The sequence below is a fragment of the Bombus affinis genome, chromosome 14 (assembly GCF_024516045.1).
Source record: "Bombus affinis isolate iyBomAffi1 chromosome 14, iyBomAffi1.2, whole genome shotgun sequence".
Taxonomy (NCBI): domain Eukaryota; kingdom Metazoa; phylum Arthropoda; class Insecta; order Hymenoptera; family Apidae; genus Bombus; species Bombus affinis.
In genome coordinates, this window is record NC_066357.1 from 5,289,659 (window position 1) to 5,304,007 (window position 14,349).

The 14,349-nt window shown below is 34.4% G+C and overlaps 1 protein-coding gene across 3 annotated transcripts; it reads right to left on the bottom strand.

The window, feature by feature from the left end:
• Nucleotides 1–1,844: 1,844 nt before the first annotated feature.
• Nucleotides 1,845–14,349, bottom strand: LOC126923887 (dnaJ homolog subfamily C member 9-like). Of its 3 annotated transcripts, XM_050737801.1 has the most exons (4): nucleotides 14,148–14,349; nucleotides 13,702–14,016; nucleotides 13,453–13,619; nucleotides 1,845–2,374 (listed from the first exon to the last, which is right to left on the bottom strand). In XM_050737801.1, the coding sequence occupies exons 1-4, from the start codon at nucleotides 14,239–14,241 to the stop codon at nucleotides 2,114–2,116; spliced, it is 837 nt and encodes a 278-aa protein (XP_050593758.1). In that variant the 5' UTR covers nucleotides 14,242–14,349; the 3' UTR covers nucleotides 1,845–2,113. The 3 variants fall into 3 exon arrangements, with proteins under 3 accessions (XP_050593758.1, XP_050593757.1, XP_050593756.1); XM_050737800.1 differs by lacking the exons at nucleotides 13,453–13,619; nucleotides 13,702–14,016; nucleotides 14,148–14,349 and adding exons at nucleotides 10,088–10,431; nucleotides 10,497–12,776 and having other exon boundaries at nucleotides 2,127–2,374; XM_050737799.1 differs by lacking the exons at nucleotides 13,453–13,619; nucleotides 13,702–14,016; nucleotides 14,148–14,349 and adding an exon at nucleotides 10,497–12,776 and having other exon boundaries at nucleotides 2,127–2,374.

Consider the following 14,349-nt stretch of genomic DNA (forward strand, 5'->3'; position numbering starts at 1 on the left):
GCGATTCCATTTAACAAAGAACAATGTAACCACTTAACCTGTTTTTTGGCTTCGGGTTCTCTTTTCCCTTCAAAGTGTTAAATTTGTATTTAATTAATTCCCAGCAAATTGGTACCACGAACAATGTTTCATTTTACGCTCCGTTGGCTTACCACTTCGGCAGGATGTTTTGCGTGATACCAATCTTCTCCTTTTGCTTTGTAATTTCATCGTTGTTTGGCGCCATTGAGGTTGAATCGATATTGATGGAAACAATCGGCCATCCATGGTGGATTATTCTTTTAAAAGCAACAATTTCGATCTAATTGATGTTTATGCCTAACCTCGAAAAATATTGTTCAAAGCAGCGTCGCAATATCCCCATTGTGTTTCGGTATTCTTTCTCGAACTGGCGCAGAATGTCTCTTATTACACGTTTCGCTAATAATAATGGTGGTTTACACTTTGCTACCCATGTTTGTACCACACACCCGTAATAAGATGGTCGCCCGTTGCTGATTGCACGAAGGTGTGCGTCGATTACGTGCACAACGGGTGACACCTTTCGAAATTTACGATTTAAAATCCCCGCGACTTCTGGCTGACTATAAAAAATATATAGTTCAAAATATTCCAATAGGGTAATCTAAAATTGAATATAATCAAGGTTTTTCAGGCTTTTTAAATAATTTTTAATATTAAGAAATTTATATTACTTTAGTGACAAAATTCAAAGCTTTGGAAATCGGTACTTTTATGACATTTTTATTGAACAGTCGCAGATCTTAAAAATCCTTTTCGTAAGTAACTTATTTCGTCAAAAATGCGTTTTACTTTTATGTTTTAATAATTTTTTATCGATATAATGAATACACGCCATTAATAGTCATTAGCAAAACTATAATCCACGATTCCATAATTAATAGATTTACAAATCTCCTCCATAAGGAGCGTTCTGAATTATACTAAGGAAAAATGTGATGTACCGTTTACCTTAAAGTGTGTCACCCGATGTGTAGTATGTTGTCAGAGTTAGCCCAGACGTAATACGAGATTGACCATATGAGGTGGCCACTTATGATGCCGGATATATACCATGTCCACTAACACCGATCAGAAAGCACTAACACACGATCCTCGCTGCCATCGCTATCACGGCTTATCAAATTTAAGCCTAACGAGAGCGAGAAAACAGGTAGGCCAACGCTTGCTTCTTTTTCTCATCTTCTCCTTTCTCTTATTTGTCTTTGACACTATGGTCGATCTAGTCTAACAACTAATGACCAACGATCAGTGATGTGACAGATCGATTATTTCAATGATGACGTTAACATAATCGATAAAAATGTTTTTATCTTTATTTCAAGATGAATGATGTGAATTTTTGATGTATCGCTACATTAGTAGCTCCTAATTCCTGTTAGTACTTGTAAAATTCTTATTTTTGTTTTCATTCTGATATACTTATATTATCTAAAATCGACGATTGTATCGATAGTGAAATTTAAATTGACAATTAAAAAGGAATGAGAACTACTGAAACAGTTTTACCCCGTGAGGCATAATATGGAAGAAATCCGCAAATCGTATTACAGGTCTGGTCGATAATGTAGAATACACATCACCATAGTGTGGTAAGAATTCTCTTGTAAATATCGACCGCTGCAATAGGTGGGGATCTGTCTTAAAGTTAACTTAATAAATCATTAATTAACATGCATTATTTATGTATAATAAATTGTCTGATTGTATATAGTGGCCGATTGTACACTGATATATGACATTAGTCATATGTTATTTTCTTTTTATTATCAATCACATTCAGTAGCTTTATATTTTCCGTAATAAATTTTAAAATTAATATATATATTTCAATTTTATATTTGAGTGGGACATACCTACATATAATTACAAAGAATTCCATCACTGATTTATGGATTTCTAATCAGTACAATGGCTTCAAAAGATGATATACACGTTTCAAATTTACAAAACTAAAATGTGATCATTCCTTCCTCCTTTAAAAAAGATGTACAATAGAATGGCTCTTCTCGATCATTGATACTTAAGTTATAAAAGTCGCGCGAATATTTTAACGTGGAGGGAGAGATTCGAGCACAAAAAGTCTATCGTCCTACGTCTTCCTCTTTGTTCTCTTCGTACTTTTCGCGGTTTTTACGGTTTTCATAGCTGACGAGTTTTTCTTCTTCGTCGATTTTCCAGCCATGTTCGCGTATTTGTCGATCAGAGAATCGAAGAATTTGTCAGATTGACTCGCTCTGGCCTCGTTACGGCTCTGAATCGCCAACGCCAAATCGTTTGCAGCTGCGTTTTCCTCGTTTTCGATCTTCAGCATCTTTTCTAGACGTTCAGCTTCCTCTGCTTCTTTCGCCCACTAGAAATAAAAATGAACGCCATTAATTTCCTTGATAATATGCAATAATTTCTATAATTAATTTATATATTTTATTGACATATATTTTTAATATATTTTGTTAAAAAATCGGTTCATTCGTTTGTGGAATAATTGTTATTTGGAGTTATTTAAAGAATAAAACATTTCTTTTCACAAATTTAATATTTCGCTATGGAATAACGTAATAAAATGTAAAAGTATTTATTACAGTCTAGAAATTAGATATTTTTATTAGAAAAGAGACAAAAACTAACTAATGATATTTGGATTCGAGTATCTTAAGACCCTTTTCCTTATTTTGATGAATACTTCATTCTCCCCAAATTCGAACCACATTTTTAAATTAACCAATTATGGTCAAATTGCAAATTTTTATCGACTTTTATCCAACACTGCTGCTCTCAGCCAAGTATAATAACCGTCTCAATTTTCAATTCTAATTCTTGACTCTGACTGCAATATTCTTCAAACAGTGTACAGAGCGAATAATAATTTCATCGGAAACACCGAACATTTCTGATGTCGAGTGCGAAGTGTGCGCAAAAATCACGGACTTGAAAAATTTTCGCGTAGAAAATAGAAACGGTCGGTATTCCGCCAGAAGTCGAATCGAGGAACCAGATTCTTTATTATCTTCCACTTTTGATGACCCCTCGTTAAAATTAACTTGTGCTCGCTGACGAGCAGAAACGAAGTAGAAAGGCAACCGGTTCCGATAATCTCGAGGATAGGCGTATGGCTAGGCATCGAAAATAGGGTTACGCGTGTCGTCAAGTGCGCGTAATTAACTTATTTAATAAGTGTACTGGAGCTGCACAGCTTCAAATTTATCGATCTCTTGGTATCCGTTGCTGCTAGTTAATCGAGCTTCTTATTAACTCATTAAATGGATGTTATAACTTCGAAACTAATTATTACACTTCGGCTCTTTTCATACAAATTTCTATTTTTATAAATAATTCTAATTAAACAAATGAAGTCTATTAAGTGGAAATTAATTTTATCCCCTAAATATCATAACTATTATATTTTGAATATTTTGTACATTTTTGTATATTATGTGCATCTTTACAATTTTATATTTTTTATAAATGCATAAAAATCCGCAGTCTACTGATGATATTGGCACCTGTAATTATTAAGACTTCTTTGCCTGTTCTGATAAGTATTACATGCTACTGTAATTTGACTCCAACTTTTTGGAACACCTTGCAAATATCAGTTATTCGTAATTCGCGATTATTATAGAAGTGTAGAAATTAATTAGATAGCTTAAGAGTAACTGAAAAAATATTTATGTATTGTACGTACATATTCAAGGAATACCTTTACGATCTATCAGTAGAATAAATCAATATATAATGATTCATGGAAGCATTGGACACTTACCATAAAAAGCTTCTACGTACATATATACATAAAACATTTTGAAATTTCATTAACACTATAATGAGACCCAACTACCATCATTATATTGGTAAAATTTAAACACAAGCTGAGAATGTATATAGAACTCAGTTTCTGCAAACATAACTTTGGCGAAAAATTGATACAGTATGAAAACATAGTTGTCTCAAATATATAATATTAATATAACTGGTTGCTTATTAATATACGATAATTTACTGTCCAAATAGTTCGACAATATTTGTAAAATGTACACTTGCAATAAATATCTTTGAACGTTTACATACATTTTCGGGTTCCCTTCAAATCTTGCCAACGTAACGATGACAGTCGAGTTTCATTGTGATACTAACGAAATTTCAAAATATTTCGTATAACACACATAGTATACTGTTAAAGATAATTCTTTCAGACAGTGTGAATTATCGACAAAACTAATATACCAATATATAATAGCTTGTCCATGTCACTCACAATCTCAACTGATTAATCTCTGCGTTTCGACAAATTTATTACAATATTCAACCTAAACTGCATTATGGAATCATCAGTTTCATGTTCGCACCAAAGTACACAAATATATAATTTGTTGTTTAGTTAAAAGGAACAGAGCCTTATAAATAGCGGGGTTCCTACAATCTTTGAAACATAACACACGCCTGTCTCATTAAAAGTAGACGCGACTGTTCATGGTTCATACTTGTTGATGATGTTCCATATTCCCAGTGACCTACTCCATAATTCGGTGCTGAGGAAATTCCGTTATTTATAATTTCTGGCAAGTACATCTGAGGAGCGGCCTAATGTTAGGCGATTACACAACGCTTCGCGAAATTTTAAATGCACTCGCTTATCGAAATGACATTCGACTTGAAATTCGATGAGAGAACACAAATCCATTGTTTGAGAATTGGCCTGGTCCAACTACGAAGACAGTGACAAATTGACAGATCGACCTGACGCAAGTTATTCCTTTTACTTCTTCTTCATATATCGCTTATCTATAGTTTATTCATGAAAAGCGTAGAGTACACAAAATAGACTCGTATACATAGTAAATTTATCAGAGGGTTGTATTAAGTGTGTGAATTATTCACACAAATATTTCTTTTTACAATCTTTTACTTTCTAATGAATATATAACATCACGAAACTGCGGCAAATTCCCATCCTTCGGATATTTTTGCATCGAAATCAATACGAAGTTTTAGATATTAAAACTGTAAATGGAAATATCGGAACCTGAGAATATCAAAATTTTAAATACAAATATTCAATATAAATATAAAGTTCTGAGTCTAGAATTTACTTACGGGCTTGTTAAGTAATCCCAATATTTTGATTATCAACAAAGCGGTTAATAAATTTGTGTAAAAAAATGTATTTGTTTGTCGAATAAACTCGCGCCACCGTTACCCTTTTCATAACGCGTTTTCTGCATCTATGCAAAAATGGCTAATCGTATGTAAGAGGAGATATTCTCGAAGAGAAGGTGAGCAAATAAGTCAATTTTAGATTTCTACGTATTGAACAATCGTAAGTACCAATTGCTGCAAACATAATAGAGCACCTCATTTTTCAATGCAGGAAATATTCTACCTATAGACGAGAATTCAATAGATCCATTGTAAAGGACAATTTAGAGAATCATAAATCAATACAAGAACTACCAAATTAACTAAGATATTCTAAATCATGTAATAGTTTGTAATCGTAGCTTTTCGGGTTTCGCTTGTTGTATTACCACAGTTAGGCAGTGATCTAATCGGCAAAATCTTGTTGCTTTTACCTAGATTCGTTCCCCTTGTCTGATCTAATTGTACGTGTGATGATACGAACACTTTGAAACAATTTTTAGATCAAGATAGGAAGATTTATTTCCGACTCGTTGACATCATTGTTATTTTCATGCAAAGATTCGTGCAACTAAACAAATACGTTTGTTATGTAATAATGATTTAAGAAAGTGCAGTGGATGATCAACTGGTCTTTGCTGATTAGATTTTTAATTTCAAATATTTTCAAAGTCACATTTTTCGTATTTTATACGTTTTGTCGATCAATCTCATATTACCAACATTCCACTTTCGTAAATTATTCGCTTTTATTTTCTATCTCTCTCTTATTTGAAAAATTATTATTTATTTACTCGACAAATGTAACGTGGGAATAAATGAGGCTCCTTCGTGAGAAACTACTTCTTCTACTGTATCTCTGTTACAATTTTAAGATGGAGTCTAAAAGGACTGTGATATATTTGTTTAAGTATTCGAGCGAGCTGCATGATTCAAGCGGCGAAGGAACTATTATTATTACTGGTAGGAATTGAAATGCAGCTCGATACATGCCAATGCTAAACTTCAACCACCAGATGCGAAGCTAGCTGATCATAATGCCTCGTTTGTCCTCACTTCCTTGTGAAGCGCGTTTGCATTTGAATTATGAATAAAAATAGAACGACGAAGATACACTGTCGATCATAAGGATTACGGTGCCTACTTGCTATATTTATTGAAAAACAGATATTATTTTATTCGGTATCTTATATTATAAAATACCTAAAAAATAAAAGCAAGGAAAAGCATTCAATTTGTCCCAAATATTGGTAAGTGCCCCGATACTTATCGCCAACAGTGTATATTAATATACATACAGTATATAATATCAAACGATAGAACAAGGTAGGAAAACGATCCTTCAGCTTAAAAAAATTACAGACGTTAGAAAGAAGGAAATTAAATATGAGATATCATCTTGAAGAAAAGCAGAGATCCATTCATAAACCATCGCTTGATGATAACATTCATGTAATTACCATAGCTATTTCCTTTCCTTTTCTTTTTTTTTTTTTTTTTTCAAACATACTCGTGTTATTGAAGCAATAATTAACCATGTCGAAGAAAGGCCAAAGATGCGTCACATCGTGCAAACATCATCGAGGATGATTGAAACGAAGGTCTGTCATTATCACTGGATAATATTAACGCGTTGTTAAACGAGTAGCAGCAGTCGTAACATCGATGGCTCTAGATCATCGAGAATGTTAGCAGGGTTAATTCTCACAAAATTCCAGAACGATGACTGGTCTCGAAGGAAATTCGTTATGCAACGGTGCACGCTGCCTCGAACCCGATGACTATTTTCAATTATTTCGTGATTCGAGTGATTTCCGGAGCGCCAGGCTCGCGGCCAGATGTATCGTTCGCTCTAGACACTGGGAGACGAGGTAATTCAAGGTTGCGGAAGCGCGACCCTCTGCACTCGCTCGGATGCACGCGTGTGCACGTCAAACGTGGATATTTTGGCACACCTTTCATTCGCAAATAACTCGCTACAATGTATTATCGATCGATTTAGCTATCGCACAAACGAAGCGTTCCGTTAAGTCGAGACAAATTTTATTGGAGCAACCATTTACACTCCCGTCCATAGATCACTGGACACTTGTTTATTTTGGGCAAAATGATTGTTAGCACATAGATACGATCTTCTGAATTGATTTTACCGTCTACCCATAAGTCAGTCGGTCGAATTAAAATATACACGAGTTTATACTACCATGTAATTTTTATTACGAGATAAAGTTAGCTAAAGTTAGTTTTTACGTCAAATGTTGAAATTACATAACGTCGAAAGTATCGTATTTGTAGACATTCTAACAGCCGTTTTGCTCAAAGTAGGCAAGTGTCCGATGACTTGTAGATGGTAATGTACATATAGGGTGTCCAATTTTAATCTATAAATGCAAATTATTGATAAATTATCTGCTACATAAAGAAATAGTTCAGACAAAGAAGAAAGCGAATGGTTTCGAGGGGAACACAATCTGCTATAATTAGTTGTTCCACAGATGGACGCGTATACGTAATAGAAGATAACATACGCTTTTTTTTGAATTTGTAGATCATGTATGTAATTTTTCATGCATAATCGATGCAGTTTATTATTTCTTACAAAATAGCATTAAAATATTTATGTCGAAAAATCACTAGTTTAGAAGATATTTTAATCTTGGCAAAATACATGTATTTTCTTACATAGGAGCGAAGATTGGAATTTATCTTCTTTACGGGTTTTTGTCTTTTTTAAATTGCATGATGGACAAAATGAAATTGTACAAGTTTTTCGAAACTACACTTAAGTTAAAAATTAAAAATGATGCTGGCAACGTCTATCTGACGGTATTTTTGAACAAGATTGTTTGCAATACATGAGAGATCGTTTATTACGAATGATGCTTCAGAAAATGGGAGATTTACTCGAATAGTGGGTACCCTATCAATAAATGCCTGGTCAATTAGATTCAAAATCTAAGCAACAAATTTCAATTTTTAAATAAACGACATAAACTATTAACTTTCGTGTATATTTGTGATATTCTTAATATTACTCATACAGACATTCGATTCGTTTATTATTTTAAAAGAAAGGAGAAAGGTTTAGTTTGATCGATGAAATAATTCATCAAATTTCGAACTTCTGTTCAATTTGACAACTTAATGGAATGTCAATCTACCTATAAACTGAAAGAAATCCATCAAGGAAAGATTCTAAGAATCTGTCAAGAGCCGTTGTTTACAGATCGATCAGAAGATTACAAAAATAAGATAAAAAAACCAGAAAACCAAAGTTATATCACTCCTTCTAAAAACCTTACACCAGTTAAATGTATATAAAATATCGATATAAAATCGAAAAGTTTCATAGAAAGACCTCACTAACTATAATCTCGAAAATGATCAAAAAAGAAATTCTTTGAAATTCTTGAAAAAAAGAAGAAGATAATAAAAAATAAACCAAAATAAATTCTATTAATTGTTGATACGTCTACGAAAAAAAAAAAAAAAACAAAAACAAAACGTAGAAATTAAACCGTGTTTCGTACTGTGCTCTAACTCGCATTTCCTATCAGTTTCCTCAGTTTTCACGACGTCATTGCTATTACGCTCATTATGAATGCACGTGCATGCACTTGTTCAGATCGATAGATACCGAGTCCATGATGGACCCTTCAACCGATATGCTTCAAGATTTGAATGTCGCAATCGGGACTTCCGACAAGCGCTCTCGATGCCTGTTTACTGTTTAGAGCTGTCAAGAGAGCATCGATCAGTTAACACGAGTGAAATTCACCTGTTGCAATGAAGAGAACGCGAATTTAATGTTGAATACAAATAGCTTTTCCAGTTGTATATAGTTTTAATAAATTAATTCTTTCGCAATTAATTGTAAGAATTAACATTACACAATAATTTCTATTACGTAATTTACAGAAACGTAATAATATAACAATATAAAATAAAATAGACTGAATTTTGAAAAAATTACACATAATTTTTCTAATGGAATATGTAATTCCATTTGTGATGGAAACCCAATAGATCTCAATGATGCAAGGAAAATTATAGCACCCCAGAAGAACGAGTATAAAAACGGACTGATTCTTTAAAAAATCTACGATGGAATATCTCCTTAATATTCAATATGAATATGAATATTCTTTTTTTTTTTTTTGACAGTACAATACGCTCTACCTTTAGCATCGTTAACCCCTTCGCATCTGCGCACGAAATGTTTCGCGAATTGATTTTTACCCCAATCTATGGATAAGTTATGTCGTACCTTGCCCCGTTAAGAGTCGATATTTCATCCGTTCATTTCCCTTCAATTATTTGGAAATCATTTAAATCATAAAATATTTATCGCGTTATGGTAAACTCTTCTTTTTTAATCATGAAATCTTTTTCGTTCTAATCTCTGATTTATAAATTAAACATCTGCAAAATATTTACTATCCTAATACTTTTTTACTTGTACAAATCAATATATAGTTTCTACACCGCACTTAACCCTAATCCTTCGATCTAGAGTGACTTCTGATTCACAACTTTTCTCCTAATATGAAAAAAGAACAAATTTTTGAGATCTGCGAAAGATGACAATTTAATCCTAAAGTAATTAATTTAAGCTATACAAAATACTCGAGCTAAACATCTCTGACTTCTCACAAATCAACATATAAGTTACTACATGTACATTTACGCAATTTTACGCATTAATGAGTTAAAGAAGAAAAAAAAACACGCAAGATATAACGTACGGTTCATAGCATCGCATGTAAGCATCGCCGTATATTGCTGAGATATCTCGTCACAGATATGAAAGGGTTAAGCGCTTTGACAAAACACGAAACGCAGCACATCTCGATAAAGTACACCAGTCAAGGTCGTTACATAACGCTCAGCATTAGATTGAACGACATTAGTAATTATTTCATTAGCACACCGGATACATTGCATTGGCCCTCGTCGCTTATTACTGTTTCAATTGATATTCAGCATCGCGCCCCGTGGATATCATATTTGGCGTTCTCATATTTGGCGTTCCTCCTTGGCAAACAAACGATGCACATCTTCTCGATAGATTCTAGAGCGTGCAGAACTAGCAAATAAACCGCTTAAAGTCCGACAACACGACTAATGTGACATCGTTGTAATTTCACAACAATGATGCTGTATGATTTGGTAAATTATACACATTCCTGTGCATTGCATCATTAAAAACATTAACGTACCAAACCACACAGTTTCTTCATCTGTACAGATTAACAATAAGATCACGTAGTTCGTCTACAACAGATCAAAATTAAGTCAATGAAACCACAAACGACAAGATTGCAGTATACTATACATACGCTTTGGGTTTTGCAGGCTCCGCGGTGCTTCTGAAGAATCAATCAATTCGTTTGGTTCCTCTGACAGCGAATCGCGATAAATAAAGTCTCGAAGATTGATCCAAAATCGAAAACGAACGAAACCAACAGCACTTATAAAATCACCCGATCTATAGTCTGCGATTAGATAAACGTCCTTCCGTTCAACTCTAGTTCGGTGCTTGCGAGAGCAAATACACCCGCACAGGTTCACGCAAACATTCGATTCGTCAACGAAAACTTGATTCATTGTCGGAGATTCCATCAGAATATACAGATAAATATTAAATAGTTTAACGAGACTTCCATTGGCTAAAATCCCTCCACAAGGACGCGAATCGCAAGAAGAAAGGAAACGATGATCATCGTGATGGAGCTCTGGCTCGACGATGATAAACTCCTGGTTGTACAATTAGGCAATGGCTTATCGGTAGTCGTTTCAATTTGCACGATTGCCGATGTCCCTTCCTCCTGCTGTGGCCAATTATTCACCGATGGCGGTGAATGAATAGTGACCGCGGGGTCGTAATATGGCGGTTGATAGACATTTTCAGGGTGAGCAGGTTGAACCATTACACCTGGTACATATGGGATAGAGTGAATGGATTGAGTCGTGTATAAAGAAGGAACCGAAATTTCTGATGCTTTGTTTTCGATATTGGGTACAGATGTAGGTGGATACTTCTCGTTTAATGGCACACTATTCTTTGCAGACCAACCAGAGTAGGGATCCATAGAACGCTCTGTGTTAAGCTCCACATGAGGTGGTATTTGGCTCGATGCCAAAAGGACTGAGTTAGGTGGGTTTGAATAATCCGGCTGTTCTGTGTAATGTTTGTCTTGGTTCCTGTGGGGTGGATAGACCTCGTATTCGCCACCAGCACCGACGAATTCCGAGGTTCTTGGCCAAGAACTCAAGGTCGTTATATCTTGGCTGCTGTAGTCCGTCGTTTCACGTTGTGGATATGTTACCCGTTCGATCGGTGCAACGGTTCTTGGTGGAATATATGGTGCTCTTGTATCTTCGTCATATGATGGATTTGTAGCTTCTCCTCCACTTCCGTACAAGATTGTAGTTGTTCTCCAATATTCCTCTGGGACTGATTGGTGATATATCCTATTGACGTCATATGGTGGAACTGTAGTTTTTGGTCTGCTTTCGTAGGGGTCTGCGTCTGTTCTTGGAGTTGTTCTCCAATCTGGAGAATTATGTGGACGATAAACTACTTCTTCGGTTGTACGGAACGGTGGCGGGGTATATTGTATTGTTGCAATTGGAGATGGTGTTATAGTTGGATGCAATCTTTCACGATGAGCAGGTAGTGGCGTGGATTGCTCCTCTATACTCTGTCCCTCTATGCTGCTCTCTTCGTCGTAATCGTATGGTGTTTCCGGATAAATTAAATCGTTTGGAATTCTACTCCATTCTGGATCGCTATCGAAACTTACTCCACGCTTCTCGAGAAAAGCACTGACAGCTTTTGGACACTTGAATTCAGAATTTTCACTCAGAAAGATTCTTTTTAATCCCTTTAAATGTGACATGTCTTCAAGATTTAGGCATTCTAAACGATTACCAGATAGTCTTAGGTCAACAAGGCCGGGTAGATTTTTGAACAAGCCATCCTCAATAGACTCTATGTTATTGTAATTCAGGTCCAAGTACGTCAAGTAATTTAATTTTCTGAACCAAGATTCCTTTATAGTGGTTAAATGGTTGTTGTCAAAGCTTAATTGTTGAAGGTTACTTAGATGTTCAAAGGCTCCCGGTTCAATGTCCATTATACCACAGTAGGAACATCCTAGGACCCAAAGATCCAAACCAAACCTTGAAAAGGTATCCGCAGTTATTCGTTGAATTGGCATGTGAGAAATTCGAATTTTTCCAGTCGATGCAGGAAGATTGTCCAAATCAGACAATTGTCCACCCGTACAGGAATATTCTATCATATCATCGTTCTGTAATTGCTTGCACGCCCCTTGTACATCACTGACACTAACACACAATAAAGCGCATAGGAATAATCCGACGATGCCAACCATTTTTATTAATTTTGAATAATTATACAATTGCACTGTTTAAAATATCATACGTTTTAATTAAAGTTTTATATGAATATCATTATTTTGCTCTCATATGTTTGAATAACTTAAAGAATCGCAGTCATCGTGGTAGGGATTTTAGCCGAAAATTCTGCGACGTCTAGCGATCAGCTAGAACCGATCTAATTGTTCTGTAGACTGAATCCTCTCTTGCGTTCCCTCTTTACTTATTTACTAGTATTCCCCCCTCCCAATCGTACTACTAGTCCACCTCCTACTACTGCTTCCAATCGTGAACCAGTACTATGTATTGATAAAAATAGAAAAGCTTGAAAATAACGTACTGCTCACTTGTTCATCAGATCTCTAAAGTGATCTATAGCGGAATTGAAGGGGTGAGGTGCTGCGCTTAAATTTACGAGCACGTTGCCATTCGAATGCGCACCGTTTACTTTCGACAATTTTGACATCGAGAAAATTACACTTGTTAGATATGCACAATGGAAGTATGTAAAAAATGGAGTACTTACTTACCTTAAATGATTATATGTAAGTATCATTTTTAGATCATGGTTTAATTTATTAACATATTACATAAGTTTTAAATGTAATCATATAGAAATATTTAAAGTATTAAAAATTTTTGTTTCATAAGATTTTAACTGCAGATTTTTAAAGATACCAAAATACACAAAATATGCACGATACGCAAAAGTATGTGAGATATCTAAAAGAGTATTCATTATAATATCTAATATGTGAAATTAAATTTCTGCTGACGTTTCATTCCTCTACTTGTGTTCATAAAAGTATAAATCTGCATAACTATTTGTAGTTTAATCATATGAACGAAATTTATAGATAACATTTTAAATTCTGCTTGTTTGATACTTACCTTGCGTTTTCTGCGTTGCTTCTTCTTGTCATTTTCTTCTGTAAAAGCTTTGTATTCTGGAACTTCACCTTTCTCTATGAGACCTTGAATAATACTATGTAACCTTGGTTCATCATCACAACTAGTAAATGGAACAGTTTCTAGTATATAATCCATATCTCCTTTACCTATACAAAGTAATTTTATTGTTTTAATAAACTAAATTTACTAATGTAATTTCCTTGTAAAAGTTATAGAAGATTTACTCACTGTCCATGTAAGCTCGTTTCAAATCTTTAATTTCTATTTCAGACCCTTTGTAATTCTTTTCATAATTATTAATATCTTCAACTGAGATTTTTTTGAAAAGTGACTTCCAATAGTCTGCCCAATTTCTCATCATAACTTCTTCGCTTTCTTCGTCATATTGTCCAGACTGATCATAAATCTTACGCTTCTCACTGTCACTGAGAATAGAATAAATTCGTCCAAGAACTTTGAACTTTTCTGTTGCTTCTGCCTTGATATCCTCCTCAACACGATCAGGATGTACAAGGAGAGATAATTGATGATATGCTTTTTTCACTAGAAAAAAGTTGGAAATAATTGCTATCTGATATTTAAATGCAATTCTAACTTTCAATTAAGAAGAACGTTACACTTAAAAATGTTTAGTTTAGAATCATAGTTTGAATAAATAGGTTATGTCTACATACCTTGTTTATCGGTGGCTTTTCTTGAAATTTTTAAAACTTCGTAAAAATCACGAGCTCCGAAATATTGTTCACAAAGATCTAATAAACTTGTCATGATTTTGATTTTTTAACTACTCACTAATAAATATTGTTACACACTACACCGAGTGACAGAACTACAAGGTTATACGTTTTCGCGCTTATTTTCAGTTGGATACATTCA